This window comes from Myotis nattereri (genome assembly GCF_964212035.1).
Source record: "Myotis nattereri genome assembly, chromosome: 12".
In the NCBI taxonomy this organism is placed as follows: Eukaryota; Metazoa; Chordata; class Mammalia; order Chiroptera; family Vespertilionidae; genus Myotis; species Myotis nattereri.
Genome location: NC_138087.1, coordinates 76417057 through 76440372, shown reverse-complemented (window position 1 = coordinate 76440372; position 23316 = coordinate 76417057). Strand labels below are relative to the sequence as shown.

The 23316-nt window shown below is 59.3% G+C and overlaps 1 protein-coding gene across 3 annotated transcripts in view; it reads right to left on the bottom strand.

The window, feature by feature from the left end:
• Nucleotides 1–206: 206 nt before the first annotated feature.
• The window catches only part of LMX1B (LIM homeobox transcription factor 1 beta), a gene marked incomplete at both ends in the record, with an annotated part of 73851 nt that continues 50741 nt past the window's right edge, over nucleotides 207–23316 (bottom strand). Inside the window, 6 exons of one of the 3 annotated variants that reach the window (XM_081103741.1) lie at nucleotides 207–364; nucleotides 670–813; nucleotides 2276–2378; nucleotides 2505–2582; nucleotides 2752–2933; nucleotides 3526–3758. In XM_081103741.1, the coding sequence (XP_080959867.1) occupies nucleotides 207–364; nucleotides 670–813; nucleotides 2276–2378; nucleotides 2505–2582; nucleotides 2752–2933; nucleotides 3526–3758 (898 nt within the window). Of the gene's footprint in view, nucleotides 365–648; nucleotides 814–2275; nucleotides 2379–2504; nucleotides 2583–2751; nucleotides 2934–3525; nucleotides 3759–23316 lie in introns of all 3 variants that reach the window. The other 2 variants (XM_081103742.1, XM_081103743.1) reach the window with 2 other exon arrangements.

Sequence of the window (23316 nt, the reverse complement as noted above, 5' to 3'; positions counted from 1 at the left end):
ACAGCCCTGCGCAGGCTGTGCTCAACTGCCTGTCCGGCTGTGCCCAGCGGGCACTTCAGCCAGGCCCGGCTGGCCGAGGGGAGGGCACCATATGGCTGTCGGTAGAGTCTGTGCGGGTGGCGGGGCCAGGAGGGTGGGGCTGGCCGCTGTGGTCCGCGGTCCCACCCCAGGACCCGAGCCCCAGTGTCCGTGCGGCCAGCTGGCTCTCAGGAGGCGAAGTAGGAACTCTGCATGGAGTAGAGCCGGTCGATGGGGTTCCCCACGCGGGCCTGCAGGGAACCCACGTCGGAGGAGCCGAGGAAGCAGTCGCTGAGGCTGGTTAAGGAGGTATCGCTGTCGATGTCGTGGAAGATGGAGTCGTTCCCTGGGGGGCAGAGGGGCGTCAGGAGGGGGGTGAGGGCTGAGGCTCCTGGGGACCCTGTCGGCCTACAGGCTGTGGCTGGAGGTGAGGGGGCGGCAGGATGACCTGTCAGCAGCTCCTGAGCAGAGGGGCTGGGCCACAGGCAGGGTCTCGAGGGCCCCCTTCCTGTCAGGGGGAGGCGCAGGGGCTGCAGGCCCTGGGGTGGGGGTGGCTGCCATGGCCCCAGACCGCCAGGCCAGGCAGGGGGCAGGGGTGGTGCTGGGGCGGGAGGGGGTGGGGCAGCTTACCATAGGGGTTCATGTGGTCACCTGGCATTTGGGGTGGCGTGAGGCCCTGCTGGAAGGGGTCGCTGCTGCCATAGGGGCTCTGCTCCATGGCCACGATCTGCTGCTGGGGCGGGGCCAGCGGCGTGTAGGAGGCCATCATGCCCTCCATGCGGCTCGACAGGACCTCTGGGGGCAGAGCACACCGTCACCGCCAGGCCCTGCCCACCCTGTTCTGTAGCCCCAGGAGCCCCTACAGACAGGTGCACCCCCAGGGTCCCCACAGACCTCCTACCTACCCCTGGCCACCCACGGCGTCCCTCCAACCTTCTCCAGGCCTCCCCAGGGACACCCCACACCCTGCAGCTGAGGTCGCCTGTGGCCTTCCTGGGCCCACAGGACACGGAGCCCAGTTCTCCGAGCCCCACCCCCCCTCCCCAGACACACACTCCAGCTCCTCTTCCAGAACCAGCTTCTCAGAAGCCAGAGGCGCCCCCACACCCCCATCCTCCAAAGGCCCTGCACTCCAGGAGCTCACGCCTCTGGGAGACACCTAGGCAGGCGGTGATGAGTCAGCGCGTGGGTGCAGTGAGCGCCTGCATCTGGGAGCATCCAGGTGGGGCAGGAACCCCGGCCAAGGAGGCCCAGAAAAGGCTTCCTGGACGAAGGGGCCCCACCCCCGTGTGACTTAAAGAACCACCAAGGGTTTGACAGGCTCGAGAGGGGGCAGCTGAGTCTGGGGGCCCGCTGGGAACCCCAGGGGCACACCTCCTGTGCTGCCTGGGAGACGAGGCAGTGGTTGCGGCCTCCGGAATCCACTGTCCGGGGAGAGGGGCAGAGGGAGCAGCGGGGAAGAGCTGGGCCCCGAGGCCACGGCCTTGAAGCCCTGGGTCAGCCTGGGACACTGGCCCCCGAAGTCCTGAGCGAAGGGCCGGCATCTGCCGGGAGCCCCTGCCTCACTCCAGAGCAGGCAGCTCGGGGTCCCCCCGCCCCCACTTCAGTGCCCCAGAGAGTCCCCGTGCCTCCCTTCAAGGCCTGAAGGTTCCGTGTCCCCCTGAGGCCTGGGAGACCAGCCTGGCATTTTGGCAAAGCCCAGTGTTGGAGGGGCTGCCTCCTGCCCCTTTAACGAGCCCCTCCCCGTCCAGCACGAGCCCAGCCAGCCTCCTCCACACCGTGCACTTTCTCTGGAGACTCCGCTGTGGGCAGCGGGGCCTGAGGTCTGGGTGCGCACCAGCTTAGGAACCCCGTGGAGGCGAGGCCGGCTCTGTCCCTTATTGCCCAACGGGCCCTGTCTCACTGAGCCCAGCCTCATCTGTGAAATAGGACACGGCAACGCCCTTCCTCACGGGGACCTGTGAGAACTGAGATGGAGTGTGTCACGTGACGAGTTCGGTGTCTGGCACACGGTGACAGGGAGCAGAGGACTGCGGTTTTAACATCAGGACGTTTGCCACCCCCCAGCTGCCCACCCTGCCACCCCTCCTGCGTCCTGTGGTCGCTGCCCCCCTCCTGCGTCCTGTGGTCGCTGCCACCTCTCGGCTTCACTGGGCTCAGCTGGTTCCAAGGCAGCTGTCCCCTGAGCTGACGGCCTTGGGGAAGGTTCCTTGGGCGTCTTGGTGTGAGTGACGGAGCCAGGCCCCCTGGTCCCTGCCCCGGTCCCCTGGTCCCTGCCCCGGCCCCAGCTCACCTTGGCCCAGCCGCTGGGAGTTCTGCTGCTCCTGCTGCTGCTGGTGCCGCCGTGCCAACTTCTTCATCTGCGGGAGACACAGTTCATGCCAGTCCCCGCCCCTCCCCCACCTCCCCCATTAGTTCCCCCAGACACCAGGCCCTCTGTCTCCTGCCCGCAGCCCCCTCCACTCTGCCCAGCGGTGGCCTCTCACCTTGGCTCTTTGGTTCTGAAACCAGACCTGGACCACGCGCACGCTGAGGCCTGTCTCTGCTGCCAGCGTCTCGCGGACCTGCCAGGAGAGGGAGAGAGGGAGGCAGTCAGGCCCGGGGAGGTGGTGGGCTGGGGGTGGATGGATGAGCAGGAGGTGGAGGGACATCCCCGTCCCCAGCAGGCGTGGACAGGGTGGTGTCTGGAAAGGCAGCCGGTGTGGTCACCCCACCCCACCCCCCGCCCCTCACCTTCCGGCAGGGCTTGGAGGAGACCTCGAAGGAGGCCTTGAAGGCTCTTCGCTGCTGCGTGGTGAGGATGGTGCGGGGTCGCTTGGGCCTCCGGGGGTCCTTCCCGTCATCCCCGCTGCCCTTGCTCTGGCCGCCTTGCCCCTTGGCAGGCTTCATGTCCCCATCCTCGTCCTCACTCTTCACTGTGGGGGACACAACCCAGCCTGTCAGCCGCCTGATGGGATCCAAGTGCCTCAGCCTCTGCCTCCCGCCAACACCTGCCATGGCCTCTGGCACCCGGAGACCCCAGGCCAGGGGCCAACCTTGGAGAAAACCAGTTCTGCCAGCCCAGCACCAGCCAGGCCCCAGGGCCCAGAGAACCTTCTGGAAGCTTCCAGGGACTAAGAATTGACAGGCAAGGACCGTGCTCCAGATGTTCTCACACAGGAGTATTCATGACCATGACAGGCAGACAGACACACACACGCACACTCACCCACCAGCACTCACACATACAGACTGGCACGTGGGCCCACCAAGGCTCGAGCAATGCAGCTCACAGACATCTCCACACACACAGGCACATGCGCACAGGCAGGACAACCAGGCCGCACGCACACGCATGCAGAGCATGTGTATTCACCCAGAGACACACCCACAATACCATGTCCAGCTGCCACTCCATGCCCCAGAGTTGTGGGTCTCAGAGATGCCAGCCCTCCCCCAGTGCCCTGCCCAGCCCCTCCCCCTGCCGCCCGCCCGCCCCCCCCGCCCCCCAGTTCCAGCCGGGCTCACCGGAGTCAGACTCATCGGGGCTCACAGAGCTGAGCAGGTCCTTCTCCTTCTCGTAGTCGCCCTTGCACAGCAGCTGGCCCTCCTTGAGCACGAACTCATCGCCCTTGCGGAGCTGCCGCTCACAGACGCAGCAGCAGAAGCAGCCCAGGTGGTACACGCACTCCAGCGCCCGCATCACAAACTCGGTGGGGGCGATCTTCTCCATGCAGCCGCTGCACTTGGCCGCGAAGAGCCTGCGGGTGCACAGAGGGGGCACGTCAGCTCGGCTCGGGGTCCCTCCCAGAGGCCACTGCCTATGGAGAGCCTCTCCCACCACCCTGACCCTCCAGCCCAAGTGGGAGGAGCCCTCCCTGGGCACAGAGCCACATGGGGAGGGCCCGTGACCTCAGGGTGGGCACTGGGCATCCTGCCCAGAGGTGCCCTCTCCCGTATGTCAGCTCAGGGCCCTTTCCACTCAGAGACACAGTGGCCACTAGAGGGCAGAGTACAAGGTTAGCCTTAACCTTTCCCAGGTTGGCCCCAGCCTGAGGGGAAGGGCAGGCAACCCACAGGTCCATCCACCCTCGCTCCAGGATCTGCCCTGCCTCCTCCCTGCCCCTCCACCACCCTCACATCCAAGCAGTTCCCACCCTCGCCAACCTACCCCCAGCATGGGCCCCTCCTCTCCTTTCTGAGTGACTGTTCCAGTCCCCTCCCTGGGCTCCTGGCCCCTCCAACCCTTTACCTTCCAGGATGAGAGCCAGAAAGATCTGCCTAAAACACTCACCCGGTCATGCTGCTTCCCTGCTCTAGACTCTTCCATGGCTCCCTAGTGCCCTTGGGAGAACATCAGGTTCCTGAGTCTGGCACTCACAGCCCTTCACGATCCTGCCTCTTTCCCCCTCCACCCCACCTGCTCCCCCAGGCTGTGCCGCTCCAGAGCACCCCAACACTGCCCTTCTTTCTTTCTCTGGCCCTGGGCTTGGCTAACACCCACTTATCCCTCTGTTCAGCTTAAGCATTGCTACCATGAAGTGATGTATTTACTGAGCACGCACAGCAGGCCAGCTGCTGCTCTAAGCACTCTGCCTGCAGAAACACATTTGATCCTCGCAGCACCCCTCTGAGACAGGGCGGAATACTAATCCCATTTTAGAGATTAGGAAATTGAGGTGCTCAGCGCTGGAGTCACTTGCTCAGAGTCACATGATAGTAAACGATGGAGCCGACGCTGAGCCTGGATCTATTCGGGTCCCCCCAGGACAACGCGGATCCCTCTCCCCTCCGGGATGCACAGCCCACTGGGGGCTCCAGCCCCGGCCCCGCGTGTGCAGAAGGGTCTGAGCAGCATGGCCCCTCCTCTGCCCGCACCTACTGACCGCTCCTCTGGCCGCCCATCCCTATCACGTGCTCTGCTCTGTGGGAACTCAGCCCCAACAACACTTTGATGGAAAAATTTATGAAGAATCAAATTATTGCTGCTGGGAGGGAATTAAAACCATTTTTCATTCCCCGTGTCCCCGGGCCACGTCTGTGGGCGCCACCTTGGGAGCGCTGTGCACATCCCATCCCTCTTTATGGCCCGCCATCGCAGGCGCAGATTACAGCTGCAATTCTCTACTAATCGGTTCTGGAACAGCCATAAACGCGAGGCCTGGCCTGCCTCCCTCCCCGGGGCTGCCGTCAGCGCCGCCCACAGCGAGCTGCTGAGATGCAGGGGACAGGGCCAGGCCCCATCTGCCTGCTGCCCCCGGCACCGGCCCGGGCACTCAAATTGGGGGCATCCCCAGCAACCCTGCCACCCCCTCCATCTTACCCTGCAGGCTCCTATTCATCCTGCGATGCCCAACTCCAATGCCACTTCCTCTGGGAAGCCTTCTTTGCTGGCCCGGTCTTGGGAAGGTGGCCTCAATGCTCACCTGAGCTTCTCTGGCCTCAGTCCCCTCTCCCATAAAACAGGGAGTCACAGAGCATCCCTCAAAGGGCTGTTGTCAGAATCCAGTGACACTGGGCATGTAACTTGGCGAACAAGGGTCACGTGGGAGGGACCGCACTGCCCGTCAGCTCTGCGCCGGTTCCTCGGGCAGGACCTCACTCCACTGGGACCTCAGGGAGGCCCTGAGGGTTCGTGACGCAGGTGAGTGAAGGTGTGGGGTGGGCTGAGGCTCCAGGCAGACGGGACCCCCAGCCCACACAGTGGGGGACTCTGCAGGAAGAACCTGGCCTGGTTGTGGGCTCTAATTTGGCCCTTTGGCTGGAAAGCTTTGTTCAGGGTACAACCTACCCAGCTGTCCATGGCAGCCTCAGGCAGAGGCCCCGCCCAGCTCTGCTGAGGGCTGGCGAGGGAGCGAAGGAGCCAGGTTTGCAAACTCGCTGCTCTGACACGGAGGACAAGTCTGTCCTGCCCCCTCACTGTCCCTCTGTCTGGTCCCCACACTCGACCTGGTGTCCCAGGGGCCCCAGTAAGGATTGCAGCCGCCTCTGTGGCCCACGAGTGGACAGGCAGCGGCCACCTCCGTGCCAGCATGGCAGGGCCAGGGCTCAGGCGGCGGTCAGCACCTCGGGGCTCCCCAGGAGGCCTGCTTAGGCGGGGAGAGGGGCTGCGGGCGGGCGGTGACCCGCATTTGCAGGCACTGCCACCGGGCACTGCCACCGTGCAGGCGCATTCAGAACAGCCCTGCTAATGCCTTGGCAGCAGGGGGTCGATTGCTACTTTCTCCAAACTCATCAACACAATCTATTATTAATACTTCTCCAAAGGCTCAGTGCCGCCATTACTGCGGCAGCGCCAGCCACTCGGGGCATCATCTGTTATCTAGATTGCAAAAACTCGGGAAATAAAACAAACGGCGCGCACTTTATAAACCGAATGTGCCATCCGTTAGATCTCTGAGCATCTCTCCTCCCAATAAAACATCAGGGGGGACACATGAAATACTCGCTCCCAATTACGGGGTGCCTTTGTCTATCGTGCAGGGGTGAGAGCTGCGTGGGAGGGGCTGGGGCACCAGCGGGGTCCCCTCCTCTGCGTGAGCCCCCACTCCTTCCCTCAGTCCCTCCCACCGTGGAGGGGTTGTGGCAGCAGCCCGGAGAAGCAGACCCAGCCACAGGAGGGGTGGCACTGGCATCAGACGGGCTCGGGCTCCATGCCTGCTTCCACCACTGCTGGCTAGCGACGGGGCAAGTGATGTCCTCGCTCTGAGCCTCAGTTTACTTACCTGTCTAATGGGCTCGACAACACTGCCTGCTTCTCCGTGTGAAGATGCAGGAAGTTGTCACACAAAGCGGCGAGCGCAGACGGAGTGGTCAGGGGCTGCGCCGGCTGTGTGAGCCAGAAGCCTCTCTGGGGATGTTTCAGATGCGGACCAGAGGGGCAGAGTGAGTCAGCACGGAGGGCTCCCGCTGCTCTACCTCCGCCCGCAGGGGCTCTGGAGCCTGGCCCTGACCTCAGTCCCCACTCAGCCACTCCCTGGTTCTGTGACTCTGACCTTGGGCAAGTCAGTCTGTTTCCTCATCTGTAAGATGGGGACAACAGTCCCTGCTCCTCAGAATTGTGCTGGGGATTCCAGACGGGCGTGCCCCTGCTGCCCGCACTGGGGCTGGGAGGAAGGCATGGGGGGGCCCTGGGGTCAGGGCATGCTGGGTACCGGGAGGCTCCGAAGCTCTGGCCCAGGAGGAGCTGCCTGGCTCCCCCCGCCCTCTGCCCGCCCTCTCAGTGTCCCTCACCCCGCTTCCCCCCTTGCGCCCCCTTCCACACCCCGAATCTAGAGGGCAGCTTTGTGGCCACATCACAGGCACACGGCCTCGCTGGTCACCCACACAGTCCTCCTCCCCATTTTCCGTGTAAACGGCCAAGCCTTTCCTCCCGCTTCCCTACTGCTGGGTCACCATGCCCTGTGCTTCCCGTCTGCCCCAAACACCTGCTGATCTGGAAGGACTTGGCCTGGGTGTCTCCACTCCAGTCTTAGCGATACGTCCCTCTGAGTTCCCTATCCTCCTACCCCCACCCCCCCGCCCCCCAACTGTAGCACAGATACTAGGGACTCTGAATATTTCCAGGTCCACCTGCCCCTGGGTCACCTCTGAGCACCAGGCCCTGAATACAAAAAGGTGAGCAATGAATGTTTGCTGAACCAACCAAGACAGTCCTGTTCAGCCTGCGCAGCAGGGAGAGGCAGTCCCCACCCCCAACCTGGTCTGGTGGGGGCCCCTGGGGCGGCAGAGCCACCTGGGAGGGGCTCTGGGAGGAGTGGGGCTGGAGCAGGCAGCCTGGGGTTCCATCCTGGCTCCATAACTTTGGTCAAGACATTGAACATCTCTGAGCCTCAACTTCTTCATCTGTGAAATGGGAATGCTGGCATCTACCTATGGCGTTGTTGGGAGGGCCGGCACAGAACCAAGGATACGCTCCAAGAGCTGGTGTCTGCCCTTCTCTTGTCCCACCTGGGCCCAACATGCCTTTGTCCAGCCCCCTCGTTGGAGTCTCTGAGATTCCGGAGAGAAGCATCCCTGACACCTGTCCCAACCCCACCTCCCTCCCTCCCTCTCGTGACCACCTGGGTTCTAGGTCGGGCCTTCTCGCTTCTGTGTGGTCTGAGCTGGATTCTCTGTCTGTCTCATTAACATGTCTGAGCACTGCCAAAGCTCCGTTATCATCTCCTGCATCACTGCAGTAAACCCAGCGCCCTCAAAGGAAGACTGCTTCCCTCCCATTTTACAGATGAGCACATCAAGGTGCAGAGGGCAGGTGACTCGTTCAAGGTCACATGGCAGCATCAGTGTATACCCCCTCCCTGCTCCATGCATCCAAGTGTTTCTCTGCTTGTCACCACCTTGCCCTGTGATCTGAGTATCACACCCATGTCTGCCCTCAAGGCTCTGAATGTCGTGGGACAGGGGCCTGATTCATCCCGAGTTCTCATTACTCAGCACAAGCCTGGTGCCCAGTAGATGCGGCTGAGCAGACTTTTCTTAAGCCAAACTGAACATGTTCCCCTCACAAGCAGCCCCCCCACCCCCCCAATATCATCTGCGATTGTGGAGCAAAAATTCCCTTTCCGGAGATGCCACTTCCCTTAAAGAGTCCCAGGCTATAACCTATCTCTAGCTCCTCTGCATTTTTGTTGGTTTATTTATTTAATGCTCAATTTATTAAAGTCCTCGAGCTAATAAGCAAAACTCCAAAACCAATGTTTTCTGGAGCATTTGCACATGGATTACAAATCTGATCCACTAATTTCTCTTCAGCCACTGACGACTGCAGAGATGCGCACAGGATGGCTGATTCTTTCACCTGATAAAACTGGGTTCCTCACGTCCTGGGGGGACTCCCACCTCTCTTCAGGGGTCTGCACACCCGCACCTTGGAGTCCATACAGCATGTATCAGGCCTGGAAACCTGGCGCTGAACCTCACACAAGCTCCTTCTCTCGGAGCCTCAGTGTCTCCATCTGTCCAATGGGGATAACGGCTGGGCACATGAGATAGGTTAAACAAGTGGGGCTCATGGTCCCTGGCATCATCTCTCCAGGACCTCCAGCACCCCGCCCACCGTCCTTGCTCTACCTCCTCCTCACTGCACTGCCCTTCCCATCCCCTGCCACCGAATTGCACAGTTTATGTAGCCCCTTGCTGGGGATTCAGTCTAAGAGCATGCAACCATTTCAGGATAAGTCCAAACACCCACTTACGGCACTCACGGCCCCACTCCGCCTGTCGCCCCTGGCCCCCGATCCTCTGCTACGGCTGCCATGCTCCTTCTTGCTCCTTGAACACCGCAGGTTCCTGCCTGCCTCCTTAACACTCAAAACCCCACCTGCCTCCAAGGCCTGTCTTCTTCCTCCCTTTCCTTTGCTTCTTGTTTAAACCCTTTTCATCCTTTAAGACCCAATGTAAGTGTCACCACCTCCGGGAAGCCTTCCCTGATGCCCACAGACCCTGAAATTTGTGTGTCTGAAGCCCCACTGACCTAGACATCAGGAACTGGGTGCAGTTCGCCCCCACGGCCCTGGGCTCTGGCACTGAGGAGGCGGTCCCTGAGTGCCTGCTGAACGAGTGAACAACCTTGTGGGAAATGGCATGGGCGGCCAGAGATATGGGATATTGGACCTGAGGATATTGGATACTCTGCTTTGGGGCGTCTGAGAATGATACCAGGTGACAAGAGAAATGAACCCGCCCTCCGCTGTCCCGGCCCCTTCGCAACTATACAACCTGGAGCCCAGTGTCCCAACTTTCTTATCAAGGAAGTTGTATACACGGCTCCTGCTGGGCTGGGAGTCCTGCAGCAAACCCCAATAGCCCCTCACCCCGATCACACAGGAAAGCCCCGGGTGCCATGTGCTATTACATGACCTCCCTGACCACTGCAGAATGGGCCAGGCCTGGACACGTGACTTAAGGTGGGCCCATCAGACCCTCTGTCCCGTGTCCCTGCCTTCCCTTGCTCACTCAAGGGCTCTTTGTCCACCCCTCCATCCTCAGACGTGTGCCTGCTCACAGCTCCAGCACCAGCTGTGCGGTCCTGGCTCATTCACATCCCTTCTCTGAGCCTCAGTTTCCTCTTCTGTAAAATGGGGCTGTTGCTCCCTCCTCGGCTGGTGGTTGAGGACCTGGTGAGTTTTAACCTATGTGAGACAGCCCGGCCCAGGGCCTGGCACACAGGGGGGCATCTGGCAGGTGTGTGCTCCCTCCCCTCCTCAGACTCTCACCATGTGGCCTGGTATAAGCTCTGGAACCTTCCCTTCCTCATCTCTAATTTCAGTCTGCAGCCCCTGGTCACGTTGTTCCTTGGGTCTGTGCTCTCCCTGTCTGTCAGTCTGTCTGCCCCTTTGAGGTGGGGACTTCCGTCAGACCCTCCCCAGGCCACACTGGGGAACTGGCAGATTCTGGGCCTGGGTTACCTGAGGGCCTCTCCAGGCTCACGTCCCACAGTCCCTGGAATCACTCCCTCCATGGGGTCCACCAGGCTTGGCGCCCGGAACCCCAGCCCCTCTGTCCTCACTGGCTAACCTTCTTCTTCTTCTTCTTTTAAGATTTGTAATTGACTTTTAGAGAGAGAGGAAGGGAGAGACAGAAAAACACCGATATGAGAGCAGCTGCCTTCTGCACGCCCCCTGCCGGGGATCAAGCCTGAAACTCAAGCGTGTGCCCTGACTGGGAACTGAACCTGCGACCTTTAGATGCACGGGACGATGTTCAACTAACTGAGCCACACCGGCCAGGGCCCCACTGGCGACACCTTCTCGCATTCACCCAGCAAACACCCGTGGAGGCTGGCTGTGAGCCCAGCCCCCAAGATGCCTGGGGATCAGAGTCAGACCAGAGCTGGCTCCCTGGGGTCCGCTCGGGAGCTGGGAGGCAGGGAAAGGCGCGCTGGTCCCTGCAGGAGAGCTGGGCACTTCTTGGGTAAAGGGGCGTGGCACACCGTTAAGAACCTGCTTCTGGAGGCAGGAGGACTGTCCAGGGGTCTGAATCCCAACTCTGCCACCCAGGAGCTGTCTGGAAACTAGGGGCCTCGGCCCCGCCCTCCGGGTCTCACGATCACGCCTCACCCTCTGTGCCAGGCGGCGGAACAGGCCCCTCCACGGCCAGCGCCCAACATCCTGGCTCAGGACACTACTGCTCCGGGACTGTGATGACGCCTGGTGAGGGATGAGCTGGAGTTCACAGGCGCTGAGGGGACAGGACCTGGACACTCTTGGGGGCCCAGCTGCTGCTGCTAGAGTTTGCCTGTCACTTGGGGGAACCTGATGGGGGAGGGGGGGCGGGAGGGGGAGGAGCCGGCCGAGGGAGCGGCCTGGCCTCCTCCCTCCCCACTCGCTGACATCTCCCCCACGTGCCTGTCGCGTCCTTATCATTCCGGGCGTAGCTGTTTTTTATTTTGAGACAAAAAGGGGCCTGTTGATGGGGATCCAACTCAAACCAGCTGCAAACATCTGCTTTGATGCGGCGGCTGCGGCGGCGGGCCAGGCGGGCGGCGGCGGGAGCCGCAGGCGGGGCCCGGTGCGCGCGTCAATCACGCGGCTGGAATGCGCGGCGGGGCCCGGCCCTCGGACCGGCGGCCGCCAGCGCGCGGGCCTCGCAGGGCCTCTGGCAGCCTCGCCGCGACAGCCCGGCCCTGCCGCGAGGGCTGCCTGGCGCTTCCTGCGGGGCCAGACCCAGCTGTGCGGGCCGCCGGCTCCTCGGCCCTTTGATCCGGGCCGGGGGCGCTGTCGGGAGCCCCCAGCCAGGGCTGGAGGTCACGGGCCAGGGCCAGGGTCAGGGGGGACGGACACAGACAGGACCCCAGGGTACCCACATTCCGTGATCCCACACATTTATTGAGCGCCTACTGCGGTGCCAGGCAGTGTCTGGAGGCTGGGGATAGAGCAGTGAGTCAAGTGGACACTCCCCCCACCGTCCTTCTGTTCTACTGGACCAGGGACAGGCAACACATAGATACGGCAGCATGCAGGTCGCATGCAGCGTGTAACAGCCAGTGACAATGTGATGAGGAAAAACCAGGCAGGAAAGAGCAAGGGGCAGTCAGAGGCTGACTGTCATCTGGGGAAGGGGGTATCCGCTCCCCCACAGAGGCAACAGCAAGCGCAGTGGCCCTGAGGCATGGGATATCTGGGTGTTGGAGAAATGACCAGGAGCCCTGTGTAGCTGGAAAGGAGGGGACAGATCATGTAGGCTCTGAGCAGAGGGGGATCTGATCCGACTGACACTTAAAAACTGGGTTCCTCAGCAGCCACGTGGGGGAGGGGGAGGTGGGGGAGCAGGGAGGTGGGTTGGATTATCTCAATAATCCAAGCAAAAGATGATGTCCCTTTAGACCAGCTGAGAGCAGGGGAGGTGCTAAGAGGTCAGACCTGGGTGCATTTGAAGACAGGGGCCCCGGGGGAGGTGCAAGGATAGAGGCATGGGTGAGCCCAAGATCCAGGGGCCTGAGGAAGCAGAGGGATGAAATGAAATGGAGACTGAGGCAGGTGGGGGAGGGCGAGAGCTGGGAGTGCAGGCCTGGGCATGTTACATACGAGCTGCCTTCTAACAGCCATGTGGGCGCAGCTGGGGGCTGCTGCATATATGAGTTCTAAGAGGCCCACGCTAGAGATACTGCCAGGAGCTGCCAGCATAGACACACACACACACACACACACACACACACACACACATACACGCGCGCACACACATGCACGCGCGCGCACACACACATGCACGCATGCACACATGCAGACACATACATACAGACATGAACTCTCTCATACACATACACAAGACACACAGATACACACAGAGAGAGACACTCCCACAAATATATATGCCTATAGACGGAGTTGCTGTGGACACATGGCTGGGCACCTTTGGGTCTCTGACCCTTGGGGGTGCTGGGCAAGGCCCAGGAGTCTCTTTTCCATTTGGAGACATTGGGGTTTCTCCGGTGACGCCAGGGAGAGCCACTGGTCCAGAGTCGGTGGAAGGTGGAGCATCACTTCACACTGACACGGAGGGGCCTCCCACATGCCCTCAGGCAGGAAGAGCTGCTGGGCCAAGAGGCAGGGGAGGACCCCAGAGCTCCTGGCAGGCACAGCTAAGGGCTTCCCCTGCACCATTTCATTTACCCTTGGGTTGATGCTCGCCCCTCTTTTTTCTGCCCTTCACTGGCGAATTCAATTCATGTGCTGATTCACACATTCATTCATTCATTCATTCATTCCCTACTATGAGCCAGGCCCTGTGCTGGGCTCACAGTAGGAGCCTTCTCCTCTCCCCTACTCATCAACCCCCTTTGAACTGACCCCAAGTTCCCGGCTCTCATTGTCACCGAGTCACCAGCTCTTAGTCGCCAAATGCGGCAGCCATTATTATTGCTACTGTTACTAAGTTTATTGAGTGTTTCCGACATACCACACCCCGTGCCTTATTTGCACTCAGACCCCTCCCCCTTGAGACCCCTGAGAGGTAGGCACTGCACCTTCTTCTCACAAGAGAAGAAAGTGATCTCCAGAGGGTACCAGCCGCTCAGCATCGGGCCTGAGGCTGAAGCTGGGGCCTGGGGCTCAGGGCTCCAGCTCCTTCCTGCCTCGCTGCGGGTCTCCTGGACCCCCCTGTGTGTGGAGCCCTCTCCCGCCCTAGCTTCCCTCCCTCCCACCGCTGGAATGGCTCTGCTCCTGCTTGCTCAGCTCAGAGCTGCTGGGCCCAGGACCTGGAACAAGGTTACAGAGGCGAGGGGCTGGTGACACAGGGGGAAGATGAGAATCCCCACCCCACAAGGCGTGGAGACCTTTGAATTTCTCTCCGGGGTCCTGAGTGGGCAGAATAGGTCCTGCCCAGAGCCGTGTGCCCACGAAGGGCTGAGGGTAGGGCCTGATGGGGTACAAACTTGGCCAGGTGGTGGGCAGGGCTGGGATCAGGGAACACTCCCTGGAGAAAGGGGCTGTAGACTGCAAAGGAGTGAATGGGGGACGTGGCCGGGGTGGGTGGGAGCAGGGGTGTGTCTGGATCCAGAGTCCGGGCTCTGTGCAGGGGCAGAGAAGCAGAGACCATTCTGGGAGGGAGAGGTTGGAAAACAGCCCTGGCATGAAGAGATGGAGGCCACTTGCAGGATTAGGGAGGCAGCGGGCACTCAGGCTGGAGCACAGGTGAGGAAGGAGGGGGGTCAAGCCAGAGGTCTTGAATGTTGAGCTAAAGAAGATAGATCGGGTATCTTTTGTTCCCACCTACCCATCTATCCATCCAGCCACCCACCCACCCACTCACACAGCCACTCCATCCATCCATCCACATTCCCATCCACTCACACAGCCACCCCATCCATCCATCCATCCATCCATCCATCCATCCATCCACATTCCCATCCACTCACACAGCCACCCCATCCATCCATCCATCCATCCATCCATCCATCCATCCACATTCCCATCCATCCACTCACACAGCCACTCCATCCATCCATCCACATTCCCATCCACTCACACAGCCACCCCATCCATCCATCCATCCATCCATCCATCCATCCATCCATCCACATTCCCATCCACTCACACAGCCACCCCATCCATCCATCCATCCATCCATCCATCCATCCATCCATCCACATTCCCATCCATCCACTCACACAGCCACCCCATCCATCCATCCATCCATCCATCCATCCATCCATCCATCCATTCATCCATCCATCCATCCATCCACACATCCATCCACATTCCCATCCACTCACACAGCCACTCCATCCATCCATCCATCCATCCATCCATCCATCCATCCATCCATCCACATTCCCATCCACTCACACAGCCACTCCATCCATCCATCCATCCATCCATCCATCCATCCATCCATCCATCCACATTCGCATCTACTCACACAGCCACTCCATCCATCCATCCATCCATCCATCCATCCATCCATCCATCCATCCACCCATCCATCCACATTCCCATCCACTCACACAGCCACTCCATCCATCCATCCATCCATCCATCCATCCATCCATCCATCCATCCACCCACATTCCCATCCACTCACACAGCCACTCCATCCATCCATCCATCCATCCATCCACCCACCCACCCATCCATCCATCCACCCATCCATCCACATTCCCATCCACTCACACAGCCACTCCATCCATCCATCCATCCATCCATCCATCCATCCATCCATTCATCCATCCATCCATCCATCCACACATCCATCCACATTCCCATCCACTCACACAGCCACTCCATCCATCCATCCATCCATCCATCCATCCATCCATCCATCCACATTCCCATCCACTCACACAGCCACTCCATCCATCCATCCATCCATCCATCCATCCATCCATCCATCCACATTCGCATCTACTCACACAGCCACTCCATCCATCCATCCATCCATCCATCCATCCATCCATCCATCCACCCATCCATCCACATTCCCATCCACTCACACAGCCACTCCATCCATCCATCCATCCATCCATCCATCCATCCATCCATCCATCCACCCACATTCCCATCCACTCACACAGCCACTCCATCCATCCATCCATCCATCCACCCACCCACCCATCCATCCATCCACCCATCCATCCACATTCCCATCCACTCACACAGCCACTCCATCCATCCATCCATCCATCCATCCATCCATCCATCCATTCATCCATCCATCCATCCACATTCCCATCCACTCACACAGCCACTCTATCCATCCATTCACTTACCCAGCTATCCACTCCCAACCCCCCCAATCCATCCACCCCTCTCAGCAGCCAGCCATACATCCATGCACCCATGCGTCCATCTATGTTTTCAACACATACTTAGGCCCTCGGTCTGTCTGTGCCCAATCTTATGCCATGATTCCTCCTCTTGAAAGAGAAACTGCCTTTGAGGTTTTCACTGTAAGACTAGCTGATTCTGAAAGCATTTACCAAACAGCCACCATGAGCAAGCGCTGTGCTAGGAGACCAGTGGGGAACAAGACGCAGGGTCACTTCCCCTCCGTGCACTCCGGGTGTCAGGAACAAGGAGGTCTCAGAAGGAGAAATCCGGGGCACCACGGGAGAGCCTAACAGCCGACCCAGCTGACATCTGGCCCCATCATTCTGACCCTGAGGATTCTGGACTCCCTGTGCAGGGACCACAGCATTTTAATCAGGGTTATAACAACATCGATCCACTTCCTCTGAGCAAGTATTTTCTGGAACAAACTCCATTAGGGCAATTTAATTTTTTGATCAATTTCCTTCCTAGTGCAGTTAAATATAATGTACAACTTTTTCCATTTCCATTTTTATTTTACTAAAATTCTTTTCATTGAGAAATTATTTTCCATGAAAATTTTTAATAAAGGTTGGCTCTATCATCTGGTCTGTGCTCGAACTGCAGCTCACCGATGATCAAGAGTTGACTCTCTGGTTAATTTGTAGCCAGTGACACATTTTACAATGGATAGTTTCATCGCTGTCAGTTGTATCTTGTACTGGTTAATTTAGCAAGTTAAATTTCCCCCAGGCACAGGTAGGGCAGTTTTCAATGTTACCAATAAAATTACTACAGTTTATGATCACAAATTTTACCAGGCAGCCAATGTGCAGGGTCAAAACAATACGGACGAAGTGTGCTCCTTGCTCTTCGGAGACTCAAAGATAACAGCCCCTCCCCTGATACCCCCCTCTCCTGGTTAAACCCCCTAGATTCTGGTAGCTGTTTCTCCAAACTCAGATCACAAGTCTGAGTTTGTCCAAATAGCCCTTAAAGCAGGGGTCCTCAAACTTTTTAAACAAGGGGCCAGCTCACTGTCCCGCAGACCGTTGGAGGGCCAGACTATAGTTTTTAAAAAAAAACTGTGAACAAATTCCTATGCACACTGCACATATCTTATTTTGAAGTAAAAAAACAAAACGGGAACAAATACAATATTTGTATTTGCATGTGGCCCGCGGGGCTGTAGGTTGAGGACCCCTGCGCTTAAAGCATAGCACGCAGCAACTCAAGCCTTCAGTGGCAAGATCCATCTCCTCCCTTATTCCCCACACTATACTCCTCTTAATGCAACGACAGAGAACATGACTTTTGTTAACCAAGTCAAGGAGGGTGACACTGCCCAGTCTCTCTCATGAGATCCGGACAAGCCCTCACCGCCCCCCCGCCTCCCCCCGACACACACACCTGTGCTCCTGCTGTCAAGTTTTTGAGCCCCACCCTGACATGCATTCCCAAATGTCAAACTCACAGGAACCAGCCCAGCCCTGTGCTCAGAGCTTCACATGTTAGGGGCCTCGCCAATGCCTCAGGAGCACCCTGGGAGATAGGAGTCTGGGTCAGTGTCTGTCCCCGCCCCCCCCCCCCCCAGCTGAGAGGCCTGAGGTTAACCTGAGAAGTGGGTGCAGCTCAACGCTGGTGGGAGGCGGGAGGGACATTCCGGAGGAGGAGTCCCTGGAAGTGGGGGTGGCATTTGCTAGTGAGTCAGAAGAGGCCCTGGGGGCCCACCGCCTTGGGTCTCTGCTATCAAGCTCCAGCCGGGTGGGGGCGGGCAAGGGGCGATCCGGCGGGTCAGGGCTGGGTGCCCGGGCTCGGCATCTCGGGCACACGGCCGCCCGCCGGTCTGTTTAGTGGGTAACTGATCACCCCGAGCCCCGCCCCAGCCGCCCGCAGCCCGCCAGAGCCGCTTAATCACCGCCCGCCCGGCTGCATTAGCATAGTAATGGCCTTTAAATTGAGCCTCTTTGTTTTTTAATTAAGCTCCCAGCAGGTACAGAGAAGAGCGATTATTGAGGAAGCTGCCAGCGCTAATCGCCCGCAGTCATTTGACAATTAAAAAGCGCCTGGCTTTAACCCTTTCCCCTCGCCTGCAGCAGTTCCCCGAGCATTTATCCTGCGCCGACTGTGTACACACCTTCCCGGTGGGATCCGTGGGCCTCACCCCAAACAACTCGGAGAGGTCCCCGCCAACGCCTCCGTTTTGCTGAGGAGCAAACTGGGGCGCAGAGAGGGAAGGTAACTTGCCCAAGACACACAGCTTGGCGTGGAGGAGCTGGGATTGGCAGGCAGGTTGCTAGCCAGATCCAGCAGCCTGGGCTTTGCGCCCTGCACTGCCCGCTGCATGGAGCACCACCCACCTGTGAATCTGGCAAAATCTTTGGATTCCAAGGCTCAGGTGGGCACCTCCTCAGAATTCCCAGGGCATCCTCTCTCCCCCGTTACTCATCTAGTCCCCAAATACTGATGGGGTGCGTAATGTGTGCCAGGCACGGTGCTGGGCGCCGGGAAAGGCTGCGAGCAAGCCATGGGCTGACAGGCCGAGGAGGGAGACTGGTGACTAGAAAGATAGGCGCGATGCCGGGCTGTGGTGGCTCCGTGGATTGAGCATCGTCCCATGGACCAAGAGGTACCGGGTTTGATTCCCAGTCAGGGCATGTGCCCTGGTTGTGGGCTCGATCCCCAGTAGGGGGCACGCAGGAGGCAGCTAATCAATGGGTCTCTCTCATCATTATGTTTCTATCTGTCTCTTCCTTCTTCTCTGAAATCAATATATATATATATATATATATATATATATTTTAAAAAAGAAGAAAGAGGTGCGACTGCTCCTGCTCCACCCCAGGGGTGTGTGTGGGGGGGGGGGGGCGGGGTTGGAGGAGGGAGTGTCGGAAAGGCCACTTTCCTGGAGACATAAGTTGGGGCTGAGACTGAGAAATGAGGAAGATCAGCCAGGGGAGGACGGAAGTGATGGGCAGGCCAGACAGGAGGGGAAACAGTGAACGCTAAACTCAAAGACCGAACAGCCACCGGCCAGAAATTAAAGGTGCAGAGGGCGTGCGGGGGAGGGGGACGTGGAAGGGAGGAGGCTGAGCCAGCTGGAGTGTGCAGAGTCTTATGGACTTCAAAAATTTGGTATTTTAGTAAGAGCTGAATTTCTCTTTGAATAGGCAATGGTTTAATACTCAAACACACAAAGGTGTTCGCTGCCCTCGCCATGCAGGGCCCCTCCCTGAGCAACCGGCCTCGCACCTGAGCCTCCTTCCAGGGCACAAGCAGCTGGTGGGCGTCTACTACTCTCCCTCCCGACCTGTTTTTTGTTTTTTGGAAATGAGAACTGGTTGGGGTTTTTGCCCATTTTTGTTTGTTTTCCTCGAATGCTAGTTGACTCGACACACTGTTCTGCATCACCCCCGCCCCTCCCACCTGCGGGAGTGCTGGAGAGGACCCCCCTCTGGGCCTGGAGCACCGCACTGCCAACCCCGCCACGTGGGCAAACCCCAATTTATCGACCCCGTGTCCTGTGGGCGGCCTTGTGGGCCCCTGAGAGGATGGTCGTCTGCATCTCCAGAGCAGCGGGAAGCCATTGAAGCATTTTAAGTGGGGAGTGGCTTGGGCGACTGACATTGTTAAACCATCATTTTGGCTGCAGAGCAGGGACCGAGGGTGGGGGAGCACGGGAGTGGGTGACCAGCCGAGGGGGTCCGGGCTGTGGGAGTGGAAGGAGGGGGTGGGCTTGGGCGTGGGTGGGGAGCCTGGGTGACTCCCTCGACCCTTTCTGGGGCCTGGCGGATGGAAGAGCAGGGGCTGAGATGGGGTGCATGGTGGCGGATGGGGGCCCCCGGGGAGACACGAGGTGTGCAGTCACCCAGAGCAGCATCAGTAGCAGCATCGGGTCGGGGATCCCCCAAGTCAGGCTGTCTGGATCTGAGCCCAGCTCTCCCTGCCCCCCACCAGTTCAAGCCCCATCTCTGCTCACACTTCAGAGGGGCCTGCTGCCCCGAACCCCCCTTCCTCCACTCCAGGCTGAGCTGGCGTCTGTGAGGAGCAGCAGCTTGGCAGCTGGCTTTTTAATAAACTGAGGGAGAGGAGGCTCAGGGCCTGGGGTGCGGGTGAGGAGCCTCTAGACCAGTGGTTCTCAACCTTCCTAACGCCGTGACCCTTTAATGGAGGTCCTCATGCTGTGGTGACCCCCAACCATAAAATTATTTTCGTTGCTACTTCATAACTGTAATTTTGCTACTGTTATGAATCGTCATTTAAATATCTGATATGCAGGATGTGTTTTCATTGTTATAAATTGAACATAATGAAGGCATAGTGATTAATCACAAAAACAATATGTAATTATATATGTGTTTTCCGATGGTCTTAGGTGACCTCTGTGAAAGGGTCGTTCGACCCCCAAAGGGGTCGTGACCCACAGGTTGAGAACCGCTGCTCTAGACAGACAGACAGACAGAGGGACAGCTTCTGTCCCTGCTTCTCAGCCCTGGGCTCCCTGGTAGAGGGGGGGCAGACTGTCCATGTCCCCGAGCCCTCCTCACCTTGTCCCTCAGCCACTCACTGTCCCGACAGAAGCTGGCGGGGACAGCCAGGACCAGCCTCGGGCTGGGCTCCGCGCACCCAAAGAGGGAGGCAGCCAGTGTGCGGCACTGCGGGCAGCGAGGGGTTAAGAGTCTGCCCACCCCCATCTATCAGCCAGCATCTCCCAAACAGAGGGACAGGCGAGAGGCAGCTGTCCAAACAGGCCTGTGTACCTGGCCACAGCCCGAGGACAGGGCAGCGGCTGTTTACTCGGCTGCCCTCCCCCAGTGGTCACACTGGCAGGGCATTTCCATGCGTCTCCCTCGGGCTGTGCTCCTCCCGCCCCCCTAAATGCTCATGTGACAGACAAGGAATGTCCTTGCTCAGGGCTCTGGGCTGGGGTCTCCAGGAGATGGTGGCAGAAATGCTGACCGGCCCAGCTGGGCCACAGTCACCACGAGCTCCAGGCAATGCCGCCCGCCGCACACGCTGCCCAGAGCAGAGACCGAGTGTCTCAGAGCGGGGACCCAGTCTGGGGACCTGGTGAAACTGGGGTGCCTGGGGAACCCCATCTCAAGCCACTGCTTGGGAATGTGTCTGCTCAGGGCAGATGTGGCACCAGATGGGGACTCTCAGGGCTTCCCAGGCCCCGAGCCCGCCCTGCCCTCGCCCCCTCCTCACACCTGCCTCAGGAGACGCTGACCTCCAGACCTGTGTCTCCTCCCCGTCCCCATCTCCCTGCGGCCACCAACAGCCACCCTCACCACTGCCTGAGTGACTGCTAGAGTCTCCTCCCTGGCCGCTGTCCCCACACTGGACCCATCACTGGTTTACGCAGCTCTGGGGTCTGACCCTCCCACTGGAGGTGAGCTGCGTGTGGGACCCAGTAGCTTAGGTACCCACATGCCCAGTCACCAGCATGCCACGCCCTCCCCCTTCCTGTCAGTGGCCCCCTCACTCCCCCAGATCCCTTCAAATGCCCTTCTCTTGCTGCCCCAGCACGGACAGCACCAGCGGTGTCTGAGCGCCTGCTGTGTGCCTGGCTCTGGGCCCAACTCAAGCATTATTGACCCCATTCCCCCTCAAATCTACCCATTTCACAGGTGACAAAACAGAGGCTCAGAAAGACAGTGTGCCAAGCCTCCAGCCTGCAAAGTGCCAGCGCCCCCAATAACAGAGGGCCGGGGTGTGATGTGGCAAAGGACCAGAGAGCCTCATGCTTGGTATGTGAGCAGCATTCCGAGCCCTGTGCCGGGCACAGGCGGGCCGTGAGAGGTGCACGATTTTGACCAAGTGCCTGTGCAAGGCATTCCCTGGTCTGGGGACCTCACCATGACTCGGCTCTCACCTGCCTCAGAGCTGGCATCCCTGGGGCGAGGGGGTGCAGGATAAAGCAAACACTCCCGCATACCCAGCACGTCTGTCCTGCTTACGGAGGGCACTGAGGCTCAGGGAGCGAAGCCCTCCTCCAGACTCATCAGCTGGGACAGTGCCGCTGGGACTCATCACTGGCTGTGCACCACCCCCAACCAGGCCAGGCCCTGGATCCCTCCTCGGCACCCTCCACCCTATGTGACATCTTTACGGCACGTTCTGGGCCTGCGTAGGCCTGGAGGGGCGAGGGGGAGGCAGGACACCTCTCAAGTAACGGATTGTAAATTCCTGGGCCCCCGCTTTCCATCCCTAACAACCTCCTCCCCAGCTCACAGCGCCTGTCCCTTCGCAGCCAATTTAAATGAGGGGTCCCAGACCCTGGGCAGAAAGCATTCCAGACTCGGGAGAGGGGCAACTATTGTTTCTCTGGGAAAAAATAAAATAAAATCAACCGGCGCTCTGCAGCTTCTAATCACTCTCACATGTGCTGTGTGGTTCCCGCCAAGGACGGCCCTCCGCAGCGCGCGCCCTGAGGGCACAGACCCTGCTTCTCCCCAGAGCGGGGTCCCCATTATACAGTGCAAGAAACTGAGGCTGGGGGAGGGAATAGAGAGCTACCATGTGCTGGTCGCCCAGCTTCATTTAACGCCCCCTCATACCCTCACACTGACAGATGATGCCCATTTCACAGCTGAGACAAGTGAGCCCCTGGTCAAGGTCACCAGCCAGTGCATGGCCGAGCCAGGATCTCCGCGGGCTGACCAGCCCCTGGGATTTGAACCCGGAGCTGATGACCTTGGCCCAGGGCAGTGTGGCCTCGCGGAGTGAGGAGCATCCACTGTCCCTTGGAAGGGGCCTGGTCCCAGCAGCCCCACCCCAGGGAGGGCCCCCCGGAGCCCCAGCTGTGGCCTAAAAGCATCAAGACTGGTTTTTATTTTATTTCTTTATTTTTTATTATTTAAGGTATTACAAATGTGTCCTCATTTCCCCCCCCATTAACCCCCAAACTCCCCCACCCCCGCACACTCATGCTCCCATCCCCCTGTTGTCCATGTCCATTGGTTTGGCTTATATGTGTGTGTATACAAGTAAGACTGGTTTTTAATAAGGAAGATGAATTTGTTTGAAAGCCCGGCTTGGGAGGAGGCAGCGGGGCGGCGGACCAGGACTCTCTGTCCTTGTGGCCGGGGAGTGGAGGTCTGGCCAAGTGGTCTCTGCGCTGGGGGCCCGGGCCGAGGGGGGCGCTGCCCCGGCCTGGAGGCCGCTGGCTCTGCGAGGCCCGGGCTCTCGGTAAGCCCACAGGATATTGCACTGCCTTTGTGTGCTGGTGACCCAGCTGCTGGTTATTGAAAAATTCCACCGCTCGGAGCGGGGCAGGCCCATTGACCCCTCATCCCGGGACGCGCCTATCTTTCAAAAGATACGGGATTAGAGAGCCAGACCCGACCTGGAGCCAAGCCCTGTCTGGGGTGTCTGTGTTTTCGTGGCCTCTCGGGATACTAGCTGGAGTGGGCTCTTGGCGCAGGATTTAATTAGTTGGAATCAGCCTGCGATTACTGCGGCGACTGTTTACCCAGCCACTCTGCAGTCTGAGCCCTGCTCGGAACAAAGATGGGCCCCTCGGCCCCGCGGGCCAGGCCAGGGGCCCCGGCTGAGCCGGCCCAGCTGCTGG